The 11,666-nt window shown below is 33.3% G+C and overlaps 1 protein-coding gene across 3 annotated transcripts in view; it reads right to left on the reverse strand.

Annotated features, from left to right (window-relative positions):
* The window catches only part of LOC106459000 (la-related protein 4-like), a 105,053-nt gene extending 99,914 nt beyond the window's left edge, over positions 1–5,139 (reverse strand). The window contains exon 1 of one of the 3 annotated variants that reach the window (XM_013918565.2): positions 5,009–5,139. In XM_013918565.2, the coding sequence (XP_013774019.1) occupies positions 5,009–5,134 (126 nt within the window). In that variant the 5' untranslated portion in view covers positions 5,135–5,139. The remainder of the gene's footprint in view (positions 1–5,008) is intronic. The other 2 variants (XM_022385371.1, XM_022385373.1) reach the window with 2 other exon arrangements.
* Between the last annotated feature and the right edge of the window lie 6,527 nt (positions 5,140–11,666).

Raw genomic sequence — 11,666 nt, forward strand, 5'->3', positions numbered from 1 at the left:
GTTTACGTGTTATAATTTGCATTCATTCTAGAATGACAAACACATAATTTATGTTTATTTCACAATTTTTTATGGTGATTGCGAGATCGGTCAAACTTACTGAACCTGTATAGAGATTAACTACTGAAAATAACAGATAAAATATAATTTTTTCTTAAGAAATGTTTGATAGCTATCTGGACATTATACATATTTTGCATGTGAAATTTCAAAATTTTCTGATGCATAAAGGTATTTTTAATGTTAAAATGAAAATTACTTTGCATGATAGATAGGCAAGATGCAAAAAGAAAAAAAGGCATGACAGAAACATTGCTTTACAAAACTTAAGACTTAATAAAAAAAATTTAGATATTTTGCATATGAAAGCATTGTAATGTTTACTGATAAACTGCCAAATTTCATTGACAATCGCTTTCTAATTTAAATGTTATAGCATGAAAACTATAGCAAGCACAAAGTGGTTACAAGGTCGGTCCCAGGGACTGAGACCAGGTTGAAAAGTTTTAAAATATTTTTACCAGATCTCTAGCTCACTTTATTTTCAGGCTGAGGGGGCTGGATAAACAAGAACATCACTGAGCTTATGTTACGGTTAAAAGGCCCTTCATATTTTCAGTTGTCAGCATCTCTTACAAATCTGTATATTATGTGAAAAAATAATGGTATAAATGAAACAAACAAAATTACATCTATTTTTTTTAATTTCCAATTTGATTGTTTAACACATCAAATTCCCCAAATCAAAAGGAACTAGACTCATTTTATAAGAGGTAGGAAAATCTCTGGGTTTGATTGCAAAAAAAAAAAACAAGTAGTCAGAGATCATGAAAACTGTTTTGCTCTATCAAATGATGATAAAATTGTAGTTTCTGCTAGAATTAGGTAGGCATTAGATCTGTTGAAGACAGATTATGATGAATGAAAATTAGAAATCTCAGTTTTGGCTTTTTGACTTTGAAATGCTCTGGATAGCTGAAAATCCAGATGCCTTTTGTATTGCTTTAATATGGGCATCCATGTCATCCATACATAGAGAATGTGAGTGCACTCTCCAATTACTTGAATAAGTAGAATATTATAATATAGTAATAATCAGAAACCATAATTTAACTGGTTGATTATTTTTGTGAGTCATGACATTAATTGATTAAGCTGAACAGGCCTGAATTTAACAAAAATAATAATGAAAAATCATGATGGCAGTATTTCGATTATTGAATAATCGAAAACAATACCTGGAAACACTAATTTGGATCACCTGATTATTTTTGTGGCATTAATTGATTTAATCATAATTTCATGTACTGAACAGTTGGAATGCTCTGAGGTAATAGATTATATCAATTCATGGAGTTAATGACCAAGCTCTATTTGTTGGCTTGGTGATGTATGTTTAGCAGTCAATGAAGTACAAGTTGACTTGTTGTCCTAATGACAAGTTCAGATAATATGTTCAACAAAAAGCATTTGGTTTTTGTTACATGCTAAAGGAGGTTTTATCTCTGACCAAAGTCAACTATTTGGGAGAAAAGATGCAAGATTTTTATCTTGTTGTTATCAAATTGACATTAGGAAAAATTGAAGTATACACAGAGCACTGTAAATGGTGGAAAATTTGTTAATGCTCTGTAGTATTTTCGTATGGTGTTTCTCACACCTCCAAATTCTGTTGGAGGCGAGTATCTGGGAGTAGGACTGATCCTAGTTCGGACACCGGGCGAGCATTTTTCGGTGTGATGGGGATTCAAACCCGCTACCCGCTACCCGCAGATTGCGAGTCGAGTGGCTTAACCACCTGGCCATGTTGGGCCTCTCTGTCTAGTAATGAGTGGTGATTTAGAATTTCTTTTAATTACTTTTTACAGTCTTTTTTTGCCTGTTTGTTTTATAGTTCATGATATAAAGACAATAACATATTAGCATAATAATGCACAAAAGATAAAATCAACAAAACATTAAAAAAATACTACTTTTGTCTGACCATACTTGTCATTCTGACTAAACTATGGAAACTTAATTTCTTGTCAGTTTCAGAAGGACATAAGCCAAAAGCTTATGTAGTAACCACCTACTTTAAAACACAATGAGAATCATGGGCTCACTGAAAAGAAATCATTAGTTTTTGTCTCTGGAAAATTTTCATAATTAAAAGACATTGATTGAATAACTTTAATAGACAAAACTACACATACATGCCTTTGTAAAATATTAAACCTATACAAGCATTGCATACATGCTTGCTATATACCTGAGCTGATCAGCAGTACTTTTAAGCAAGATAACAGTTACTTACCTCAATGAGATTTTGTAGTTCTAATTATTTAATAAGTATAGAAAAGGTTGAACAATTAATACTTTAACACTTTACAGATTATCCGTTTTATTTCACAAAAACTAACAATATTTCAAAAAATACACAAGCTAGTTTATTACTATCATTTCTGTTATGCAAAAATAAAACTATAAATTTATCTCTTATTATGCAAAATCCAAAAACAAAAGCAATGAAGTTAAAAGCACATTACATACTACATGATCTCTAGCCTAATTATGCAAAACTAAGCCAACACTGATCAATCTTTCTTTCAAACTTCCAAATCTTTTGAAAATATTATATCATATTGTAAGTTAATAATAATAAGCAAAATACCTTTTTAAATGACATCATATTGGTTTTTATATTTAAACACTACAAAAATGTATATCAATAAATGCCAAAGAACTACTTTTAATTTAAAGCACAAAACAGTTTACTTTTTTAATTAATGAAAGCTTGAATATATTACAATCATATGAAAGTTATGTAAATTATAACTAGAAAACAAGATAATATCAATATTATATATATATATATATATATATATATACACACACACAAAAATTGGTTTTATCTAGTAATAGAAATAATGATCAACGACTGAAAATTTTTGTCATATTGATTACTTTCAAAACCATAAATCAATCTACTGATAAAATTTATTCCAAGCTAAAGATACTAATACTCATAGCCTGAACTGTGGAATAAATATTGGATATGGCTAATGAATATAACTTCCTGTTTTCACCAAATATTACTATTATTAGGAGGATCTGATGTTTTTTAAATAATGAAAATAAAAAATAATTCACACCCCATTGGATTCCACAGTCATAAGTTAGTGGATTTACACTGCAAGGTCAGTTATGCAGTTCATAATTAGGGAAATATCACTAAAAAATCATACCTGTAAATCGACCTTTCGCTGCATGCTACCTACCCATTGGAACGATGTTAACAAAATATAAGTGATTTATAGCTTTACCTGGTAAGCTGATACTGCATGACACCCGTGTCAAGGCAAAATAAAATGTAGTCCCAATAAAGTCCATCAGTTTTAAACTCATGCATGTGTATTCATATTATATGGATAAATGAAATTGGTCAATAACCAAATGTTAATAATGAAGTATGAGCTTACCTATGTTCCTATGAAAGAATAGGTGAGATTTTGTAATCACAATGGTTGTAAACTTGAAATCCGATGATTGACAGATACATAACAGTAGTAACATTAACCCATTCTACATCATGCCATGATGTAATTGATATATCTTTCATACCACTTTTACCATAGACTATTGTAGCACACATTCTTTCGCTGTAGCCACACCTAACGATATGACATTAGCAAACTGTCGTCAAGTCAACCTATTGTCTATTTACACCCAATGACATTACATAAAGCAAGCTGTTTCCATGACAACACTCAGGCTACTTACAATCCCCCATTCATCATTTTTTGACATACTATCAGTTTGAAATGGGCAGGCATATCTATGTATTGGTTTATGCAATACATAATCCGCAACACAAAGTTTATTGTCTGGCCTTGTTTCTAAAAATTAAATGGCTAAAAAGAATTTTAAATGGTTTTAAAGTTTTGTTTGTGTTTTTAAATATTAAGTGCCTCTGGATCCAACGAAACCAACCAGACCAAAGTACAGCATGAAGAGAGCTATTGTTTTATGTGTGACTGATCCTTATTGGTCCAGTGAATCGAACCAACTTGTTGGTTTCAGTTTTAACATTCATTCACTGATGGATGACAATTGGCGGACAATGGGTTTAGCAATCATCACAATGTTTTTAAAGATGATTTACAACAAGTGAGAGTACAGTTGTTATGAAATAAATCATACAAATTCAGCATATGTTAGTGCTGTAGACATTTCAATTTGTTCTTTGGTGTACAATAATTACTATTTTGTTTATGTGAGATTTATATATTCGCAACTGAGAGTTTGCATTGACATGCTTCCGTGACCATGAACTATAATTCTCTGGGACCCCTTACTATTATTAAGCCGTCTTCCCCTCACAGTTTTAGACTTCAAGGCTATTGCATTAAAAAAGTATTCATTAAACCACAATCTGTACAAAAAGTACCATACCATTACCAATGCAGGTTGCTCTAAATTATCATAATTGTTATTAATGTTAATATTAGCTAAATTTCCTATCAACAGAAAAGCTTAGAACTAGAAGATTTCCAAATCTAGTCAACTTGAATAATTATAAATATTTTCTTCTTTTATTTAAAATCACAAGTTATTACTCAATATTAGTACTAAAAATTAGTAAACTAGTATATAAATACTGGTGTTATCAATGGAATTAGACAAAAATATTGAAAAATATGGCGACCAATATACGCTTCTAAGTCTACACTTCAAGTTCAATCTATTTTCGATGCACGATTGGGATAGTACTAGTAGTAATATAATATAAAATAAACCAAACATATCCCCCAGTTAGGCCTAGCAAATCCATATACTTGGAGGTGAATCTGCAACACTACATGATTTAGCCAACTTTCATTTCAAGTAACAACAACATGGACCCTTACGTCTTACGTTAGCACATAGTACTGCTAAGCCTAAAAAATCAGTACTTAAAATTCTAATCAAAATATAAGATAATGGTTTAAAACATATATATGGATGAAAATAAGCATCTTAAAGTTACCTGAAGATGATGATCTTCGTGACTTTTGGAAAACTTGGTTTTAAATTTGTACAGCTGCGTGAATTGATCCTCACGAGTCACGGTCAATACCACTATCTCAAGCACTACCAGTACACCCGGCTGCATGCTAGCACAGTAGCGCTACCTATATACGGCATTATTTAGACTCTAAATTGTTTATATGTGTGTATTTGTTGAATTTCATACAAAGTTACTAGAGGGCTATCTGCGCTAACCGTCCCTAATTTAGAAGTTATAGGATGGAGCCTAGGATTGACAGCTAGTCAACATCACACCCGCCAGTTCTGGGGCTATTCTTTTACCAAATAAAAGCTAGATTGACCGTCACATTATAGCGCCCCACTGCTGAAAGAGTATGAGCATGTTCGGTGACGGGGTTCGAACTCACGACCAGCTAAAATACTTTTTAATTCACAAAAGGAGTTGTACATTTTCAAGTGAAAGTTTAACTCCATGGTTCTTATTTTAATCAGATGATCAGAAATCTTTCCTAAAGTCATTTTAAATATCCCTAAAGTTACTGTTCACGCTGTTGTCATGATGTGGGTTTTTGTTAAGACTATTAGTTTGCATGTTCTTATCAATTGTTTAGAGGCTGAGAGAACCAACATATCCAATTCAATTACACAAATTTAATTATTTTTCTCTTGAATTTTTAGAAATACTTCATAAACTTTCGTTTTCTTTGTAGCAAAACTAGCGAAATTTATCTTGATTGGTTAATTAACAGCATATTTATGTCCTTAACAAATGTCATTTACAATTAGAAAGAAGGTTACGGTTCATGGTACAATACTCATATGAAATGAAATAAAAATGTAATAAAAGAAATTATTGAGACTCATTGGATTCTTACACCACTTAGCACTACAACAACCAACAACAACGCATTCCTAAAGAAGACGAAGAAAAGCAATAATTGTTACAAATTATAATCTTAGTGCCATGGTTGATTACAAACTTTTCAAACCGCAGTTTAAAAACACAAACGTCTCGGTAGTCAGCACAATAAGTTTAGATACTATAACGCTGCCATCTTCAAGCAGTTTCGTGAACTAAAATAAAGCAATTGCCGATATATATTTGCGGAAAACGGTTGTAGTCCTGATTTATACATAAAAGATCTTGCATGGCCTGATTGTTGGGGTCCTCTACTCACAATCTATGAATCGCGAATTTGAATCCCGTTTCACCGAACATGTTAAATCCTTTCATCCGTTGGGGTATTATAAAGTGACAATCAATCCCACTATTCATTGGTAAAGAATAGCCTTTTAAATTAGGAATGACTAGTGCAGATACCCATTAATACTGATCGTTCCTTTTTTAGGCAAGCAAAGTTTCATAGTGAAGTCACAAGTTCAACTACAAATGAGGCCCGGCATAGCCAGGTGTTTAGGGAGCTCGACTCGCAATCTGCAGGTCGCGGGTTCGAATCCCCGGTCCACCAAACATGCTCGCCCATTCAGCTGTGGGGGCGTTATAATGTGACGGTCAATCCCACTATTCGTTGGTAAAAGAGTAGCCCAAGAATTGGCGGTGATGACTAGCTGCCTTCCCTCTAGTCTTACACTGCTAAATTAGGGACGGCTAGCGCAGATAGCCCTCGTGTAGCTTTGCACAAAAATTAAAAAACAAACAAACTACAAATGATATTTAATTAAAATCACCTTTCAAATACACGTTCGGTGGCTGTAATGCCACATACATTGGCAAAACTATACGCCAATTACACCTGCGAGCCTGCGAACATATGGAAGTATCAAGTAGAACTAGTAAAAATCTATCAAAATCCACTAGACTCCACAATTCGCAAACGTAGTGAAAACAACAACCACCCCGTCTTGTTTACGAACTTCAATGTCATCTCATCTGGATCATCCAATATTGAACCTTTAATTAAAGAAAGTTTATCTATCATAAATGAACTCCCAAATTAACATAATAACACAGCTTCACTATAATTAAGTCAGAGAGAGAGTACATAGTTGCCAACGTAAATGAGGTAGTTAGCTGAAGTTGTGCAAGCAATCTTGGCTCAGCATAGCAGCAGAAGCTCAGTGAATTGCTATTTGAATTTACCAATGTATTTGTGGGACCACTTGGCCAATTTGGGTTGAACAATAAAACAATGTTTTGCCGCTATAAACATAACATCATCGGATATATTATATAATACAATCCAATATTTAAATACACATGACACTGATATAATGAGCAAAACTTGACCTTAAAATAAATATAAACCTACTTCTTGTATTCTATTTATTATAAGACTTTTTTGTTTTATTATGATAGCTTCTTTTAATTTACTTTTGTTAACATTAGTTACGCAGCAAAAATTCGTTACAGTTTTATTTTCATCACAATATTATGTATCTTTAAAATGTTGGTAGATATGTAATGGAGCATGTTCTGCTGTTTGTTTGTTTTTTAATTATGCACAAAGCTACACAAGGGCTATCTGTGCTCTGCCCACCACGGGTATCGAAACCCGATTCCTAGAGTTGTAAGTCCGCAGACATGCCGCTGTGGGCGTTCTGGTGTTGTTGAACTTAAATTCCATTTAGTCACTCCTATATAAAGCATATTAAAACCTATACATTCTACACTATAAACTACCTTTTTATCAATTACAGATAATTTAATTGTGTTATTTAGAAATGAATTAAGTTTCCTGGTAAAAAAAATAAATCGACCCATTTTTTATATGTCTTGCCATATTCTTTGTATCGTAGCTGATAAGCCAGGTACATAGGGAATGACACAGAAAAGCAAATTATCTGAATGCATTTTCCTTTCTATTTTGAAACCGTTTTAGTAATATAAAATTTTTACCAATAATAATAAGATAATCATTCCTATTTTACTAAAACAGTTCCGAATTAATTTATTTCCTCATATAACCCTTCCTTTGAACTACAAATAGCTTTAACCATAGCCAACAGAGCTTTTATAATCAGAGTGAGGAAACAAGTATGGTCAATCTATTAACGCATATTCTAGCTATTATTTCTATAAACATACTTGATTACAAAATCAAATATATGGTTAATCTAGGACTGTGTTGTTGTTTTTTTGTCATGTATATTAACGATACGTTTGCTGGCTTTGTTTTTGGACAAATGGTTGAACAGTTTTAACATTTTTAAATTCATTACATTATAATATTAAGTTTAGTTATCAGAATGAGAAGGGCAAGTACCTTTTCTTTACGTCATGGTCAGAAACGTTAATAATGTTTTTAAAACAAAAGTATTGTTGTAATATATTCTTTCATTGGACATGTTTCTTGATACATTCTGTTGTCATTTGTACACAGCTGTAGGCCTAACTTCACAAATAATGTTTTCACTCGCAACAGAAATGTACTTGCTAATAGTATTATTCACTGTTACAGCTAATGTACAAACAAACTTACTTGTAATTTCATAGCTAATTGATCGAGTAACTGAATATACACAATAATTAAGAATGAATGGTTCACTAACTTATTTACCACTAACAAATAGAAACTAACTCAATGATTCACTGATTCTCAAATTCATAAAGTATCATTGTTTCTATATATTTCACAAAATCTCTTGATCGTCAACATTTATTAATATTCTCGGTATTCTAGGACTACTTTTATAAATTTAGCATCATCATTATGTTAGCAATTCCCTCAAGCGAATAACTAAATTAAACCATTCAAAATATAGTTTACAACACTGTCCCTTCCTGAAATGCGGAGTCCTTTGAACAGACCTAATACAGTAAACAAAATGCTACACTAAACTGTCCATTCGCCAAATGTTTTTGGTGGTTTTCTTTTCCAAAGCCATGATATGCAGATAGGATGATATCTTATCCCGTATCATCACTGGCTGTTCTGTCACTGGGAAGGTCTTCATTAGAGCAAAGCCACAATGGCTCTATCTTTGTTGAATCTCTAAAAGTGGACTCGATAGGAACCCTAGGCTTCGCAGCAGGTTGATGCTCGCTTACAAATTATTCTTTGGAGTAACCCATTTGGCTGCTCTCTCACTGACAAATTTCTAAAGACGATCATTGTGGATGGCCATTGGCTTAGATTGCCTGTCCCTCTGGTTTCTATAAACTACACCATTGATTCTTTATAGTACAACACATGGCCTTTCCCAAAAACTCCATAATTTTGAATTTCATTCATTTTTTTGCAATGGAGATTGTACAATCGTATCATACCACCTTGATGGAATCCACTCTTTTCAGCATTAACATAATAGCAACTTGTATGACCTTAATGGTGTTTCTTAGTCGCTCTGCATATTTGTTGTAAGACTCTGCTGAATAAATTTCCTTTGGATGCAAGTATAGAAAATCCAATTGCACCTTAAGTAAGTTCTTTCCCAAATATCAGTGATGATTGTATATTTCACGTAGCTTCAAGTACTGCTGTTTAATAACTCATAACTGTGGAATACCTTGATCCCACCTTTTCTGTTGTTCAATCACATAAATGGCTAATTGATTTAACATTATACAGTTGTGTCTCTCCACCAGAAGATGGATAAAGAGCTGTTGATCTGTTCTTTTTTATGACAAGGGTCTGGCGTCTGAGAAATTTCTGCAAACAAGGCTAGTTCTATGTTTAGTCACTGATCTGTGTGAAGTTTCATAGGCATGTCAAATCTTGAAATTAATACATTGGCAAGTTTCTTTGTTAGAGCATCCGCTTCCCGGTTACGAACAGCATATGGTTCTGGCTATTTGTTGAAACAGTCCACCACATCCATGATGTATTTATTCACATAGTTACTCTGTGATAGTGGACCAAGCACATCAACAGCAACCTCTCAAGTGGTGCTCCAACACAATACTGCTTACCCGTGTTGCTTCTTTCATGGGCCTTTTTTCTCACAGTATAGTTCACAAATTTCACACCAATTCTCTGGAACCTAACCCAGTAGAAACATTCTCTTATTTGCTCCTGTGTCTCCTTAAAACCTAAGTATTCAGCCATTGAATGGAGTTATTTTAAATATATACTGTGGAAATACCAACTGTAGTTCATTGTTTTTGTCCTCTAATGTTTTCCCATGTTCAGCATAACAAGCACTTTTGTAAGCATGATAAATTCAATTGTGCCCAATACATCTTGCCTTTGGGCTACATTAAGTAATTATTTCCCATGAGTTTTTTTTTTGTCACTATTCTTGATCCCTGAATATTTGTTTTGGAACTCACCTCTTTTGCATGAGCATTTTTCAGTTGACTGTTGTCCAACATAATATTTTATCATCACTTGTGCCTGTCAAATCTTGGATTATACTCTGTTGTAATTGAGATTGATAGTCTTTACTATATTGTACTTCTTTTTTTCCCAGTGTTTACACTCTTCATTAACACGTGATCTTCGGGATAATGCATCAGCATTTCCATGTTTCCATTCAAGGTGATGCACAATAATATAGTCATATTCTCAAAGTTTTCGATGACATCTTTCTTCCTGGCCTTCTGTATTATGAAAATTCAAAAGCTACTTCACTGCCGCATGATTTATCTGAAGTGCAAACATTTTGTCCAAATAAATAATGATGGAGATGATTTAGGGCTTGAACAACACTTAGTAACTCTTTCCGGGTTGTATAATATCGTTTTTATGCAGTATTCATTGCCTTTCTATAGTAGGCAACCACATGTTCTTTTCTATACTGTACTTTCATAACACCACTCCTAATGTAAAATCACTAGCATCTGTATCTGAAATGAGTAGATCTTCAAAAGTTGGGTATGTTAATACAAGCTTGGGGGGTCAATTCTTTCTTCAGCTTGTTCACAATCAGCAGCCCAACGAAACTTATTTATTTTTTCAAGTAATTTGTATAATGAATGAACTATGTCAGAGAATAATCTTACCAAATGATGATAGTAAGAGCACAGTCAATAAATCGTCTTACCTAAATCAGATTCTTTGATGGTCAATTCTGGATAGAGTCAATCTTTGCTTGTTCTGAAGACGCTCCCTCGCTGGCAATGTGTCCCAGGAAATTCATTTGTTGATGGAACAATTCACCCATTCCTCAACCAATCCAGATCTTTCCTTAGCACATCACAAGTGTTATCAAAGGTCTTACCATATGCAATTATTTTATCCAATTAAATTTGTACAATATTCCAGGGTATTTCAAATAGAGCACACTCCATTAATCAATAAAACGTAGCAGAGACATTACATAATCCAAATAGTAACAATCCATTTTATGCAGTAAAGCCTGTCTTCACTCTACCTGCTTTGTCGACTTGCACTCGCCAATATCCTCTTTTAAGATCCAATGTCGAAAACCACGTTGATCTAAATAAAGTATCCAAAGTAGAGTCAAATCTTTGGTAGTTGGTAGGCATACTTTTTTATTATTTCATTCACCTTAACTGTTCATGTAGCACCTTGTGGATCCGTTCAACTTTTCACAAATATGATAAGTGATGCCCAAGGACTAGTATTCGGTTCTATCGTTCCTTATTCCTTCAAGACTTCTACCTCTTGAAAGTCTTAGCCTGTTTTACAAGTGGAAGTCGTATGGCTAATCGAAATTATTGGACTGCATCTCCAGTATCGTGCCTGGCATGGCCAGGTGGATAAGGCGCTCGACTCACAATCTGAGGGTCGCGG

The sequence above is a fragment of the Limulus polyphemus genome, unplaced genomic scaffold (genome assembly GCF_000517525.1).
Source record: "Limulus polyphemus unplaced genomic scaffold, Limulus_polyphemus-2.1.2 Scaffold544, whole genome shotgun sequence".
NCBI classification, from domain to species: Eukaryota; Metazoa; Arthropoda; class Merostomata; order Xiphosura; family Limulidae; genus Limulus; species Limulus polyphemus.